The sequence below is a fragment of the Sander vitreus genome, chromosome 18, assembly GCF_031162955.1.
Source record: "Sander vitreus isolate 19-12246 chromosome 18, sanVit1, whole genome shotgun sequence".
Classification (NCBI taxonomy): Eukaryota; Metazoa; Chordata; class Actinopteri; order Perciformes; family Percidae; genus Sander; species Sander vitreus.
In genome coordinates this window covers 13498215-13514537 of record NC_135872.1, presented here as the reverse complement: position 1 = coordinate 13514537, position 16323 = coordinate 13498215, and the positions used below count along the sequence as shown (strand labels likewise).

General features: G+C 41.6%; 2 protein-coding genes across 3 annotated transcripts in view; one reads left to right on the top strand and one right to left on the bottom strand.

Annotated features, from left to right (window-relative positions):
• Positions 1–13553, top strand: part of cdc40 (cell division cycle 40 homolog (S. cerevisiae)) — a 20561-nt gene extending 7008 nt beyond the window's left edge. Inside the window, exons 10-15 of the mRNA XM_078274322.1 lie at positions 106–207; positions 3552–3667; positions 5709–5842; positions 9525–9601; positions 12188–12332; positions 13027–13553. Coding sequence (XP_078130448.1) covers positions 106–207; positions 3552–3667; positions 5709–5842; positions 9525–9601; positions 12188–12332; positions 13027–13204 — 752 coding nt within the window. The 3' untranslated portion in view covers positions 13205–13553. The remainder of the gene's footprint in view (positions 1–105; positions 208–3551; positions 3668–5708; positions 5843–9524; positions 9602–12187; positions 12333–13026) is intronic.
• Positions 13238–16323, bottom strand: part of mettl24 (methyltransferase like 24) — a 37644-nt gene continuing 34558 nt past the window's right edge. For both annotated transcript variants that reach the window (XM_078274323.1, XM_078274324.1), the window contains one exon: positions 13238–14982. In XM_078274323.1, the coding sequence (XP_078130449.1) occupies positions 14665–14982 (318 nt within the window). In that variant the 3' untranslated portion in view covers positions 13238–14664. The remainder of the gene's footprint in view (positions 14983–16323) is intronic.

The following is a 16323-nucleotide window of genomic DNA, read 5'->3' as shown; positions in this document are numbered from 1 at the left end:
TGTGTGTGTGTGTGTGTGTGTGTGTTTATACATATATATATTTTTTTTAATATATATATATATATATATTTTAATATATGTGTACATTTCCTCTGGTTATGTTAGGTCACAGCAAAGCAGTGCGAGACATTTGTTTCAACAACACTGGGACCCAGTTCCTCAGCGCTGCCTATGACCGCTACCTCAAACTCTGGGACACTGAGACAGGTATGCTCTACCACACTGATGTCAACAGACTCATGATCCACATGATTATCTCATACAGTATGTCTATTTGAATGTCTTGTGAGCATATTTTTTAAAATTTAATTTTAACCCCAGATATTCTGTGAGTAGAAATTCTCAGTAGAAATCTTGGTGGCACTGGGCAGAAAGTGTTAATGCGGGAACATAATAACACACTGCAGTGCAATCTAGTATACCCTTGATCTCGCAAGCCATGAGATAATTGTGAAGGACAGCACAGACCCCAGCTTCCTGGTGTTATTGTTTGAATTAAACATTTTTCTGCAGAACTTGCAGAGAATGTTTCTGGAAGGTCAAAAATACATTTCAGCCAATTTCTTAATCGTTCTCCCTTCACACATTTAGTTGCAGACCCACTTTCCTCCATTTAAATAATTGTTTAATCGTTTGAACCATGTTTCTCTGACATTTCATAGAATAAACGATTCATTGATTATTAAAGAAAGTAATTTGCAGACGAATCGCTAATAGAAATAATTGTTAGTTGTACATTTCCTACAGATGGTTGTATCCGTAGAAATCCAGTATTCTGTTAACACTACAAACTATGTCCTCAGAAATGTAATCAACATATCTGACACAGTCTTTGTGGGATTCTGATCTTGTAGGGCTCACAAAGACATATTGAGAAGTGACATGTCAAATTCCTGTCTAATACTGTGTATGTGAACTGCCTAAACAATGTAGGGTCCCTGGTCTCATTGGTGCCACATGGTTCCCTGTTATCTTTCCCCTCATCCATCTCAATGTCCACCTCTCTTAACTCAAGAGTGCCAATCCAGCAGAGGGCAGAACAGAGTTAAATCCCCTACTTATTGTAACAGGATGCCCTTTGGAGCCACATCATCCAAATACTTCTGTTAGTTGTGTTACTACACAGTGACAGTGTGTTCCCATCAGTTGTTGTGGGATTGTTTGGTGTACATTTCAATTGTTGTTCCTTTCCTGCAGCTGTACATATCAGTAGTGCGTTGGGGGTCATTTTAGTATTTTATTCTAGATTTGACACTGGTTGTAATACAGACGTTATGCTGGTGAAAAGCCTCTATTCCTATCTTAAGGGCCTCTTGGTGTTGCAGTCATTTCCAATTTCCTGTTCTCTCAGCTCTAGCAGTGGTGGTAGCGTCATTCCTGTGGTGATTTACCCCTGCTGAATAAATTCAAAGAAACACAGAAATTTCGGTGTTACGGCTGAGCTGTTGCTGCCTGCAGGGACAGAGCATACAGCATTGAAAGTTGCTGTCTGTAGCTATGTTTCCATCCACACGTTTTTATGCGAATGAAGTGATAACGAATGAAAAATGGCTTATGGAAACGGTAAAATTCGATTGAATTTCATGAATATCCATTCAAAGTTCATACGTCAGTCTCATCGGATTTTCTCTTGATCGATATACAGCTTATGCGATAAACGCTGATGGAAACGTTATTTGCCTAATAAATAGTGAATTGCGATAAAGTTTTAGGTCATTTTATTATGGTAAAACAGGGCGCACAGGTCAGAAGTAGTGAAGACAGCGCGCCCAATGCGCTCTACCGGGAGTGCAGACACGTATATGCCTTAAAATGCAACGACCGTCTACTACAGCCTGTAGTACGATTGATGGCCAGCCCTTTCTATTGACAAAATCCCTGCAGCCTTCAGCAGGGCGTCTAATCGCAGGACGTGAGTCCTGTATATTGTGTCATACACCTGTAGCACAATGTGCGCTCTAGAGTTGCGCAGCGAGATCTCATGCGCCTCATCCATTCCATGTAGGTAGCCTATATTACCTTCGCATCATCCTCGTTCGTATGGCATTGCACACGCCGTAAACTAGGGGTGGAACGGTACACAGAAGTCAAGGTTCGGTTCATACCTTGGTTCAGACATCACGGTTCGGTTCAGTACAATGGAGGGAAAAGCAAAACAAAAATGCAGAAGGCAATTTTTTTTATTGTGCATGTCTCAGGCTGTCATACAGTCTTTCTCCTGAGCTAGCTGCAACAGCCTGAGTGTATAAAGTAAGATGTAAACAGTAAGTACCCCACATCATCTCCAGACTCCATCTGCAACTTGTAAACAAAATAAGACAATCAGCTAGCTAGTAGTGTGATATGGGAGACAGGCGCTGCTCTCATATGTGAATGCACAGAGCAGGGATGTTAAAAATAGCAGCTTCGGTTACACAGAGAAGTTGACGAGTTTTGCCGTTGGCTTAACAGCCGAGCTAACTGCAAACAGCGGAGCTAACAGTGGAGCTAACAGCTAACAGCGGAGCAAATAGCGAAGCAAACGGGCCTAAAGGCCATTTGTGGTCGAGGCAAGAAGGCATACAGCTACGTCCGTGTTTGGTTTGGAAAGGACTAGTTTGCCTCATGTGGCCCATGGTGTGTGGATTCACCCGACCGACTCGACATGTAGGTAGGCATGGATGTATTGTAGGCGGAGCTCGGGAGCTTCAGAGCTAAGGGGGGCTTCTTTAGGTGTCCCTAAAGATACGCGTATCTAACAGTCGTTCTGCATTACATTAATTAATTTGCACGCAAGTTTTATTTATTTTTATACCGTGTATTCTCCGTGTAAATTCATGTCCCGAACCGAGACACCCGTACCGTTTCGGTTCAATACGAATACATGTACCGTTCGACCCCTACCGTAAACACACGGTGGTCTTGCTGACCCCAAACGTTTCGCCTACCACTCTGCACTCTGCACATGTAGCCAGTTTGTAGAGCGCAATTGTAATACACTTCTCGATTGGAACCGGAGGGCCATGGCTTATCTGGGTCAAGGGACGGGCCAATAAAACGGGTCAAATCCAAAAATGCTTCAAGCAAAGGGTTTCCGTTAAGTGTCTCTAAACCATGATCCCCCAGAACTGTATGGAGCACTCTTGTACCCACACCACAGGCCGCCTCCGTTGTCGTGGGGCATTTACGTGCATCTGCATCATCATAGCAATGTGTTGATAGCGTTGTCGTTGGGCAAAACTTTGTTCGCAAATGCCAGCTTGAATGTTGTGCGAAAATAAATGGAAACACCATAAAATGTCTCAAATCAATTCGATATACCAATTTGACCGCAAAAAGCATGTGACGTCATTACGCACAGGTTTTTATTCGCTTTTAAAGGCGTTGGATGGAAACACACTTTCACCAGCTTTATTCGCTTGAATTCTTTTACCGAACTTCAGATAATTCGATTGACAAGTGGATAGAAACTAAACTTGTGTCCCTAAAATGTAAACAACTTGAGTGTACCTCTCTGAAAAGCCACTGGATTATTCTGGAGCTCTGACTTTCATTTTTGCCTCCCTCCACAGGCCAGTGTATCTCCCGCTTCACCAACAGGAAGGTACCGTACTGCGTCAAGTTCAACCCAGACGAGGACAAACAGAGCCTTTTTGTGGCCGGCATGTCGGATAAGAAGATTGTTCAGGTAAAGTTAGTGTGCTGCATTGCAAGCAATTCAATTCCTCTCCCATCCTCACTTCAACTGTATTTCCCAGTTGACCAAGCAGATGCACACATGAGTTTCTGTGTATACCCCCTTTGCCCACTGGAGCATGAAATACAATCCTGTCTCATCTTCAGGCGCTGGTGTGTGTATTTGTGTGCGCCTGGCTAGAGGTTCAGTGGCTGACAGGACTAGAGCAATCATTAATCATGGGTAGCATTACGGTAGAAGAGAGGCAAATGGAACAATCGGTGATAAAAGTAGGAAATCCATAACTACGATATCACACAATCAGGTAATCAGTTTACAGAACAAGTAACCCTGAACCTCTACAGATAAAAGTTTGATTTTTTTTTATGTCAATAGATTGTCATCTGATTTGGAAATATGATCATAATAATGGAGTTTGGGAATAAATAATATGGAACTGTTTAGTTTTATTTCATATATTGAAAATATGTCAAGATGTAGCACAAAGTTTGTCCCCTAATTGTTCAGATGTCACATAGTCACGATAACAATATCTGCCACAATTATCAGGGTTGGTATTTAATCATGCAGCTCTCTTCTGGGTTTTGAGAACAGATGGCTGCTCTTGTGAGCAGCTGAAGGCTAAGATTAAAGGAAAAGAAAAGAGCATAAATAGAATTGGATGTAAAATCAGTTTGGACAGAAATGCATCCAATTTGTTTGTTGCCTGGGGGCTGTATCTGTGTGGTTGTCTCCTTTACATTTTAATGTGCGCATAATGTTTAAAAAAAAAGTTCAAGACTGAGGCCTGTTTGATAGCTAATCGCTGTCACCAGACCACTGCAGTTAAGCCATTTCACTGTATTAGCACAATTTTAAAACTGCTCCTCGGTAAGTCTCCCACAGCCCTGCCACATGACTTTCTCTCCTTAAGGCAGTTACACACCAACCAGACGGCCGACTTTGGACTGATCCGTCTCCCCAAGTTGGTAAAAAAAAAAAGTGCCTCGGAACACACCAAAGCGACGAAACGTAATACGTCTCCATAACAGCAGGCGGCGCTATTCTGTATTGTCGCCCAAAAAAATGAAAACCGGCAGCTGATTGGACGAACGTGTCACGTGGGGCAGCTGATTGGATGAACGCGTCACGTGGGTTTGTTTTCTCCGGAAATTCAAAGACAGACTGTCATGGCGGCTTGTTCAGAATACGATCTCATATTGTACTAAAATAGTTCACTGAAACGTGTTTCTGAAAAAAAAATTTAAGCGAGAAAAAGGCCATGCAATTGCTGAATCTGTCTTCATTTCAGATCCACAAAGGTCAGTTTAAAAGATTTTCATCATATTTTGAGAGTCTTAGTCACGCTCATCCTGTTTGCCATTTCCGGGTGAGTCCCGACTGCCCTGTCTCCGACTGAGCATGTCAGGTCAGCTAAAATGAAGGCAGACAGCTCCTCCAACGGGCTACGGCACGGAACACACCAAACAGACTCGAGTCACTGACCTCGCCAGACTGTCCAACAGCCGATTATTGGCCCGGTGTGTAACTGCTTTTGGCAGTTACACACCAACCAGACGGCCGACCGTTGGCAGAAAAGGCAGTTGGACTGATCAGTTTCCCCAAATTGGTCCAAAAAATGCCTAGGGACATACCAAAGCGACGAGACGTAATACGTCTCCATAACGGCAGGCAGCGCTAATCTGTATTGTCGCCCAAACAAATGAAAACCGGCAGCTGATTGGACGAACGCGTCACGTGGGTTTGTGGCCGACAGCTCCTCCAACGGACAACGGCACGGAACACAGCGAACAGACTCGAGTCACTGATCTCGCCAGACTGTCCAACGGCCGATAATCGGCCCGGTGCGTAACTGCTTTTTTCTCTACAGTAAGAAAAGTTGTCGGCACACAACACAAGTATGGAAATGTGCAGTAAAACTAGTTTGATGGGATTTTGTAAGTCCACTTTATTTAGTTTCGACTTAGTCTGAGATAAATGTGTTTACCTCGTCTCTGTCTGTTTTGCCTTCTGTGCCTTGTGTCTCTGTCAGTGGGACATCAGGACAGGTGAGGTAGTTCAGGAGTATGACCGTCACCTGGGAGCCGTCAACACCATCACCTTTGTGGATGAGAACCGTCGGTTTGTCAGCACGTCGGACGACAAGAGTCTTCGGGTTTGGGAGTGGTAAGTACAGACTACAGCCTGACATACTAATGCAGTGTTGGTTACTTAGTAATGGAAGACTGTGGTTGCATTTGGCCGAAATACATCAACGGTATGAATGTGAAGCAGGGATTCATTATTTATTTAATTTTCCATTAATAATTTAAAAATCAAGAGTTATGGAGAAGAGGGCGTTTAGTGTGATTTGACGTTGGTAGCAAGATAGTTTGCAGGGAAAATGTTTTACTGATACAGGTGCATCATGGGGACATCAAGTGCCTTTGTGTTTCTCCATAACTAGAAGACTCAGGACAAACATTTAAAAACAAAAAAACAAACAATATATCATCAGTGTATCATGCTGCCCTCTGAAGACATCCTCTTGCACTTCTCACTGCTGATTTGATTAGTTGTCCATTAGAAGAGTAGACATCAACAAACCTCCCGACAACCCTATTTTGGACAAAGCTCACCCAGCTGTGCTGCTAATCTGTTCTGAGTCATGGCCTCTGCCACGATGTGCCTGCTTTACATGCATCTGTTGCACTGGGAGTTTCTTTTTTTCCCCCTGGAGCTAGCACTGTACATTGATAATGCTCCAGCAGTAACCCCGTGAGCGTGGCCCCTGTTGCCAACTGCATATTTTAATAAATAAGCATTTAAAATGCTTCCACAATTAAATGATTGGAAGGCAGATGTGCTGGGATGACTGGCAGGTCAGATAAAGTTTTTAAATTAATTTTCTTTTTAAATCTCCCTTTCCTTTTGAAATTGTGGTATTAAAAAAAAAATTTCACTTCAAATTTCACTTGCGTTTCCCACAAGCGTATTTATTTTTTTATTACATGTCCTACTGCAGTCTGCTCAGTGGCCAATCAAGAGTCCATCAAGTGTGGCTTTCAGATTAGCTGGGGATCCTGTGGTGATAAACAAACTGGTATTTATTGCTCAAAGATGATGAATATTTAAAGACCAGCTGTTAAAGCAAGCTTCCTTTAGATTCTTGGATGGGTGGCTTTTTATTCAAGGACGACCATTTGTTTTATTTTCTTGCTCTTGTCAGATCTTCTCAGCTCATCTTTTTTCCTCCAGAGTGTTTAAGATGAGGATTAACTAGTGACATTTTGAGGAGATGAGTTGAAGGACAGAATAAAATGTTGACAGAACAACATTTAGCAAAAGAACAATATCCCAAGAGTCTACTTTGTACGCTTGTTTAGGAGGGCTCTTCCATGAGCTTTTTTTAGTGCAGCGTGGGAGCGAACAGGCAAGTGGAATGCTCGGCCAAAGAGTGGCTTTAATATCCCTCTTTCTCCCACGGATACCACCTGGCTCTCAGCTCTAGCTAACCCCCTTGTGAGAGCTGCTACATAGCAGCATTAGGCTGAATACCAGAACAGTCTCATATCTCCAGAATAGAAGCAGAGACTGGCAGAGAGGGGCAGGGTGAGGGGACGCCGGATGCTTGCGAGGCAGCAAATCTACAAGTCATACACGTCACGGTGCAAACACCTACTCGGAATTCAAATTCCATCCTCATTTTCACCCACATACTCACAAGTTTTCATGGGAGACTAGTTTATCTGTAGCATAGGTTTATCATCAGGGAGCGGAGAGTTGGTGTATGTGATTACAATCAATATGAAATGTGCTGCACTGTGCCAAAAAGGAGAATTAGCTCTTGATCACAAAGACATCGCTCAGAGAGCAATGAAACTGGGGGCTTGGAGGGACATTTGGGATAATGATGGATTGAGAAAAAAGGATAGAGAAAGATTTAAAAATTGCAGAGACAGAACAAAGGACATTGCTGCTATGTCATACAAGGACTCAATTTCCCTCCAGAATGCCTTTCGTCGTGGTCCTGACCTTTTTATTTTATTTCTAAAAGCCCCCTGCCCACCCAAATGTAACATTATGTAAATATTTGCCCATTAGTAATGGCTATGCCAAAGCAGAAATGTGGCAATCACTTGAGTTAAGAAAGTTAATTAACTCTTTTGTCAATAGTAATAATGTTTTGTGAAACCCTCTTTTCACATTAGTTCCAAATAACAAACGAAGATGGTCTGTTTCTTTTCCCTCTTAAGAGAAGCTCATAGACTTTCTCATTCTTGATGTTTCCTGCAGGCTGATTACAAAACATAACCTCAACCTCACTGCAGTTATTATGCTCGACAAAGTAAAGTTCTTATATAAAATATACAATAATGCTGTTGTCGTCATTGCCCCCTATCTTGATCGATGTGAAACACAGTAAACAACAATAAATCATCTATTATTCATGATGAATATTCCCAGTGTATAGATTGTTTGGCATATGTTTTCATTTCTCCCTCTCCCGTTGCTCTTCAGACAACAGAACATTCACACTGGTTATTTCTGGAGCTCAGAAGAAGAGATCTGATGGCTTTATCTTATCCGAGTTTAGCTTGGTGTGTCTGCAGACATTGGCTCTGACAGAACAAGGTGCCCCTTTTAATGTCTGGCTGTATATGTGCGCATACATTGAGATTTACGTGTACAAGGGTTTGCATTTCTCGTTTAACTCTGGTCTTTAGTTCTTCAAACCCATCTTTGGTCTTGTTTGAACATGGTGCAATCACTTTACTCCAGCTGTTGCTCATCTCAGACAGGGACATTGCTTTATTTTAAGCAGATGGCAAGATGAGAACCGGGCACTTACTTGATGCAAACATACACAGTTTAAGGCAAAAATACACATTAGTTACACTTATTCACTTAGTGAAGTGTCACAGGTCAGTTGCATACATAGAAAAGAAATGGGCATGCTGTCATCCAGACACACACACACACACACACACACACACACACACAGCACTGTAGATGTGAATGATCTTCTGCAGACCACTTAAGATCAACAAGCCAAGTTTCCTATCTGCCCAAAAGCAGAGAAACATAGCAGAGCATCAAAGAAAGGGGGGGGCAGGGTGAAAGAGCGAGGAAGGGATTAATAAATAATTGGATGGCGGTACAGTTGGTACAGTATACATGAAATGTCTGTCAATAAAAACAATGTACGAATTAAAACGCAAAAGAACAGTGGGTTGAGAATTGTGTGTGTGTGTGTGTGTGTGTGTGTGTGTGTGTGTGTGTGTGTGTGTGTGTGTGTGTGTGTGTGTGTGTGTGTGTGTGTGTGTGTGTGTGTGTGTGTGTGTGTGTGTGTGATAGCAGTTGGCCATAGGAGCGGAGTAGAAAACCTGCGGTCAATGGCACACGGCTGATTCGCGTGCTCGCAGCTCTTATTTATCTTGCCTAAAATATATATATATATATATATACATACACATATATATGTGTGTATATATATATATATATATATATATATATATATATATATATATATATATATATATATATATGTGTGTGTATATATATGTGTGTGTGTGTATATATGTGTGTGTGTGTATATATATATATGTGTGTATATATATGTGTGTGTATATATATATATCTGTATATATATATATATATATGTGTATATATATATATGTGTATATATGTATGTATATATATATATATATATGTATATGTATGTGTATGTATATATATATATACATATATGTGTATGTATGTATATATAGCTTTGCGCAGCATCATCCAGTCCACAAAGAGTGCCATGTGTAGTTGGAACCGGGTTTCGGTTCCCAACCCAACTAACAGTGATTTTTGCCTTTTTCAGGGACATCCCTGTGGACTTCAAGTACATTGCCGAGCCTAGTATGCACTCTATGCCAGCTGTGACACTCTCTCCCAACGGTGAGTAGTCTAATCATGGCAAAACACTTGCAAAGACACAGTCAAGCACACAGTACATAGGACTCTGGGGAGCATAAACCCATATTGCCAGATTGAAGTTGGTTTATACCTTCCAGTGTTGGTCATTGCTCAAAAGAATAAAAACAAGGCAGGCTCAGTGTCATCTAAGTAAATTAATTTGTGGGGATTGGACTCGATCATGGCATTTTTGATGGGTAGATATCGGCTGTATAAAGCCTGACCCATCTCCAAGTTTGTTTGCTTTGGGTACGCTAGCTTCACAAACGGCCCATTGAGCTCTGTTAAAACACTTTAACGTCTTCTTAATGCACAGTTTTGTGAGGGAGTGAACTGCAGAGCACACAGCAGCCAGCAGTTTCAACGAATGACATGTCAGTGAGGAATTAATGAAGATGCATTCGGTAACAAACAAAAAAGAACGGCTGGTTTGCTTTAATTTTAGAGATATTTCTCTGTTGACGTTAACGTTCGAGCTTGCGATGAAGATATGCTCTCCTCCATCCACAGATAATATACAAAAACTGTACGACTTTGGGTTATACACACTATATTTTGTTAAACGAATAGTTCGACATTTCGGATAATACCCCCGTTTGCTTTTTTGCAGAGAGTTACATGAGTAGATTGATACCACTCTCATATCTGTACAGTAAATATGAAGGTACCATCTGGAGACCATTAGCTTAGCATAAAGACTGGAAGCAGGGAAAACTGCTAGCATGGCTCCATCAAAAGGTTTCATCGTCACCATGAGGTTGCCAAGAAGTCACCGGCCAAGAAGAAAAGGTCTGGCACGAGTCCCACCTAACTACACGTTGAAGTTTTTACACTATGGTTTATGTATAGATTTAACAAACAAGATACTGTGTTAATTAGTGAGCTTTATAGGTGCCGGTATATTTTGGGCAGAGTTAGGCTAGCTATTTCCCAGATGTGAGAGTGGTATTGATCTTCTCTAACTCAGCAAGAAAGCGAATAAGCGCATTTTCCAAAATTAACTACTACTTTAAATTGCCCTACTAATTAATGTCATTTAGACTTGCTGTATGCACTGTGCAGCTGTTCTATGTAAGAAAGAAATCAATTTCATAGATGATATTAGCCGATGCTTAATATGAAAGTCCTCAGCTCAGGACTGGGGCAAAGATGTGATGGAGACATCCCTATTCATGAGTAATATGCAGACATGTGACACAGTGGGAGAAAACAGCAGTTCAAGAAGAGTAGAATAAACCTGCAACTGGACAGCTGAATTGATGAGTTTCCACAGATGTGAGTGGAAGATGTAGGGAAGCCACTTACTGACACAGTGGCCAAGTTTTGTGTAGCAGCCAAAGCACACCTAAAATAAAACCAGAACTAATTCCTCTCAAATTAAACACTTCCATTTAAATCAGTAAATCCCTTTGCATTCCATCAGCTTCAGCTACCATCAAACTCAACTCTTCTGTTCTCATCTGTTCCTTCCCTCTCTTCCTATTTTGATTTCTCCCTTTCATCCTCTCCGTTACACTCTCCCTAGTCTCTTCTTTGCTTTGGGCAGCATTCTTATTTGTATCTGTGCCAACATGGTTTGTTTTCTCTTGAGCGTGTGAATAATGAATGTGTTCTCAGTGGGAGACCATTCAGTTTTCTCTTACGCCTAAATGGCAACCAGCCTCCCATGGCACAGCATCCACAGCCTCTCTGCAAACAGATCTAAGATTTAAAGGTTGTCGCAACAAGTTTAAAAGTGCTAGTTTGTCTTATTAGCATGTTTCCGTACAGCCAAATGTTTAACAAGCAGCCACTTTGGAATCATGATGCTGCCTGCCACTGATGTTAGTATGCACGAAACCAGGCAGTGTAACAACTCTGATCTACTGCGACATCAAGGAGAGTCATAATATTTTTAACAGGTACATGGTTACTGGTGGAATTATTCCTCAAGGACAGAAATTGCACAAACTTTTTTTTTTGTAAATTTGACATTGAGTGGATGGCACTTTTCATCAGTGACTGCTCAGCTGAGATCTACTTTACAGAGTGTTTCAGCAACGCTACAGCCTCTTAGTCACTACACAGTTATAAGAGGCAGTGCTTCAGTGTCAAAGCATTACATGACACAGTGCACTTCTTGAAAAGAAACATGATGGGAATTATTAATGTGGTATGAGAAAGAGATATAATGTTGGTGTGTGTGTCCTCTCTTACATCCTCCCTTATAAAACAAATGCAAAACACACTATTTCCCACAAATGCCAAATGCAATACATGCAGAATGGAAACAACTTGGCCAATTTCAGCAGCACACTCTCTGCCTCTTTCATTAAGATGGCAAAAGATGGGGGAGAGGTGAAAATAGCATTTTAAAATTATTACTGCATCACAAACTGCTGTCATACTTACTATTCTCATATAATATAGGCCTTGAAATGTTATACTGTACCTCCAATACTTACAATACCAATACTTGAATAGAATCTTTTTCAGCGATTTTGTTAACATGTTGTACAGTGAAATACTGCGCAGCACCACTTGAGATGAGCTGTAAGCTTCATGCTGTTTGCTTGTTTCTAACCCCAGGTAAATGGCTAGCATGCCAGTCTATGGACAACCAGATTCTGATCTTTGGAGCCCAAAACCGCTTCAGACTGAACAAGAAGAAAGTTTTCAAAGGCCACATGGTGGCTGGCTATGCCTGCCAAGTGGACTTCTCCCCAGACATGAGGTAATCCTTTACTTTGTTACGCAATTTTCTGATGAATGAAGGGAAGTATTAGGCCGCTGAGATTCTCATAGTTTATAATAGTCGATTAAGGAAACTATGCTAGAGAAATGTAGTTCGCAGAGATTCATCTTTCTTTGAGAAGAGGGTTACAACTGTCTTACTGAGTGGAAAATGTTAAAAAAAAAACTCACTTTATTTCAGTAAATAAAAAATAAAGTGGTAAAACATGTTCAACAGTGTGTGCTCACACAGTGAGACAGCATTATACAGATGCCCTCTAAATGATGAAGGCCTGTGGAAATTCATATTATCTAATGTATAAGCTCCACAACCAGAGCCAACTAGGACAGTCAGCACCCTAATTTTAGCTAAAACGCCCATTTAAATCGGTTTCTCCCCTCTTCTCATCCACCCTAGGTGCCCTAACCTCCTTTCAGTATCCATAGCAACACTGCAACTCCTGGCTAGACTAAATACCAAAAATTCAGGCTCCCACCTTTTGGCAGGTGAAGTGGAGACCAAAGTCACTTTTAGCAAAGCACTAATCTCGCGCTCTCTCTCTCTCTCTCTCTCTCTCTCTCTCTCTCTCTCTCTCTCTCTCTCTCTCTCTCTCTCTCTCTCTCTCTCTCTCTCTCTCTCTCTCTCTCTCTCTCTCTCTCTCTCTCTCTCTCTCTCTCTCTCTCTCTCTCTCTAGCTATGTGGTGTCAGGAGATGCGGATGGAAAACTGAACATTTGGGATTGGAAGACCACCAAGCTTTACCACAGGATCAAGGCTCATGACAAGGTGTGCATCAGCGCACTATGGCATCCGCATGAAACCTCCAAGGTTATCACCTGCGGTTGGGATGGACAAATCAAACTCTGGGACTAGATCTGTTCTGGTGTGTGTTTTTGTTTTGTGGGGGGGGGGGGGTTCTGGGAAATGGTGGACAGAACCTAACTGGTTCACTATAGAGATACTGAAAGGGTTTGTCCCATGGATTTTGTGAAAGCCACAGGACTGGTATCCAGTCTTATTGTAGCAGCGTATTTTTGTATCCTGTCACAAGAGTTCAAAGTATGTATTATCTGTAAGAGGGGAACCTTGGCATTTTTTAAATATCTTTTTTTTGTTTTAATTTGCGATTTGTGGAGTTTACCTCTGTAATCATTGATACAATTTCTTTCATTTTTAATTGTGTAACCATCCCTTTGTAGAAATAAACATTCTGTAAGTTTGACGTCCTGAGAAAATTAAGCATCGCTTCCTTGGAGAAAGTGTTTCTATATCCATAATTCAACACAAAATCATGAGGAGAAATCTTCTTTCTTTCTTTTTTCCTTTCTTTATTAAACTGCATCAACATATTTGGCAAATTACATTTTTGAATGTGGATTACTTTTTGAGGTTTTCAGCCCAGTGCTGTTTTCTGCTAAAGTTCTGCTGCAGCAGATAGTGGACTGAGGCCAATTGAACACCTAAAGAAAACTGAAGGAGGAAAATAACTGTCAGTTACACAAAATGCTTCGTTGTGTGGATCTTAATTGTTGTTTTCTATTATAACCCAAACAACTGCAATATGGAGAAAAAAAATAATTGGAGTTCATCTTTCCTTTGTCTTTTTCCCACACACTCACCCACACATCCTCATTCAAATATCCAACAAACACACTGAACAAATCTGGAGACATCTGTTATGTTCTTCACATTATTGTCGCGTTTTGTGTTCAAGATACAATCATATCAGGGTTCAACTTCAGGGAAGCATCTGTTCCTCCAGTCAGTTCCCATCGCTTTATCTTTATTATCCACATTCCTCCGCACATTCTCTTTCTGTTTAAGCAGCTCCAATTGCCTCCCACAAATTTTCACTTACTGTCAATGAGGCAGGATCTTTCATCTACTTACCCTCTTCAACACCATGTATCAACTGTCCTTAATTCATGTTCCATTGAGAGGGCTGTGGGCCTTTGCGCACTAGTGTAATCTGGAAAGGTTGGCTGTGAGCCAAGCTCAGATCGGACCATGATGACGGGTGATTGTGATTCAGATGCTGACCTGCAGCCGACAACATTGCCACTATGAGGTAGAACACAGAGAGCCTCTTGAGGCAATTACTCTGCCCCTCTACACGGCTGAGGTCAATACAGGCCAGGAGAGGAAGAGTAGGAGGATAAGTAGGAGCAGGGATTTCAGCTTTGCTCAAAGGTCTGGCCAAATAAGAGCAGTCTGTTGGGGTGCAGCCGTGCTCTAGCAAGAATTTGTGCTCTGACTTAAAACTGTTACATAAACTTGTACATTTCCATTCAGAGGCTGTTCCAGCCAAGATAAGTCACCCAGTCTGGCTTCCCTCAAGGCTTCCACTCTGTGTTCACCCAGCTCAAGGTGTAAGTACTGCTGGCGTTGAGGACATTCTTATGCAGAAAGAGGTGAGGTTTGGCAGGGTCGCTGTGGACATGGAAGAGGCGGAAGTTGGCGTGCTCAAGCTCCTTGAGCAGGCTGAACCAGTACCGCACCACGGATGGGTCATCGCCGCCCACTTCAAAGCCCGCCCAGTGCAGGTGAAGCTCCAACAACAGCTGACCCACTGAGTCCAGAACTCCTTCCAGGATGAAATTCTCCAAAATCTTCCACTCTGCACTCTCCATATCCGCCTTCAATACATCCACCTAGAACAAGAGGGGGAAAACATATTGGGTGTTTTTCTTCTTAAGGTAATAAATGAGTTCTATTACGACACTGCAATGGCACTAAACTGTGAAGAATTATTGAACGTAAAAGCTATTAAAAGAGGAGTAAGTGAAGCTTGGCCTTTTTTCTTGCTTTAGAGATGTTAATGATGGATTGAGCGAGAGATCAGCCTGACGAAGCTTGCTGTGTCGGAGCAGAGAGGAAATGCTTCATAAAATGAATGTTAATTGCACCCTTAGGTCATATTCATGAGGAGACTCATGCATGCCCAAAGTTTAATGCACATCCTCAGGATCTTGGGATTCCTCTTAATTCTGCTGGATTGGTAAATATGTCCATTGTCTGACCTTTGTCTTTAAAAGTCTAGTTAGAGACGGTGCTTTTATTCCTCTAGGCTCAGAAATGTCTTAGTTAGCATTTTCTCAGCTAGTACATCATGTAGCCACTAAATTAGTAGCGATAAGACCTGAGGAGAGATTTAAATTACCAGATTTATCAGATATTGGCCCAGGGTATTGTAGTGTCAAGGATTATTACATTAAAGATAACATGAGATACTAGCTAAAAGAAATTCATAGTGCTCAGTGTTTTTTTGATTGTGGGAAACGTGTCTACAACTAAACTGAGAACATCATCTCGCGCCATCTGACAGCACAGATATTAAAGTGTCCATGAAAATTCCTCTCCAATGGATGCCTTTGGTGACACTAAATAATTCCCAGGCCTCATTAGTAGAACTGAACACATCTCAGAAAAAAAAGAGAACAAATGTCTTCTATCCTCCCTGTGGGCCCCAAAAACTCCCACAAGCAGAGATATGTTCCTTAATTGGACAGAAACCTCCTGATGGAAAATGATATGGCATCATCAAGAGGTGATGTATTCACTTTGTCTCTAAGGAGATTGTTTCTTTATGTGTATTATACTGTGTTTGTGCATTTGTCAGGATTGGATGGCATGTAAAGCAGCTCATACAGCTTCACTCTGTCTAACCCTTTTATTTTTCACATACATTGCCTTTCTGCGCCACTGGTCCCTGATCCAATGCTGCCAATATCAACTTCTCTGCAGGAGAAGTTACAAGCCCTGGCAATACTCCTGTCTGGTGTGAGTAAAGTCCATATGGTGTTGGAGCTTTGATAAGATGTCTTGTGCTACACTGCTGTGCAGTGTTAGCCACACTAAATGGTTCTTTACAATGCTGGAATGAAATTAGAAGATGGCAGTTTCCTGGTGGTTGAAGAGCAAAGTAAGATTTATTTTAAGTCAAAACCTAAAGACATTTGGCTGACACACATTGAACGTTTCAATTGAACAGT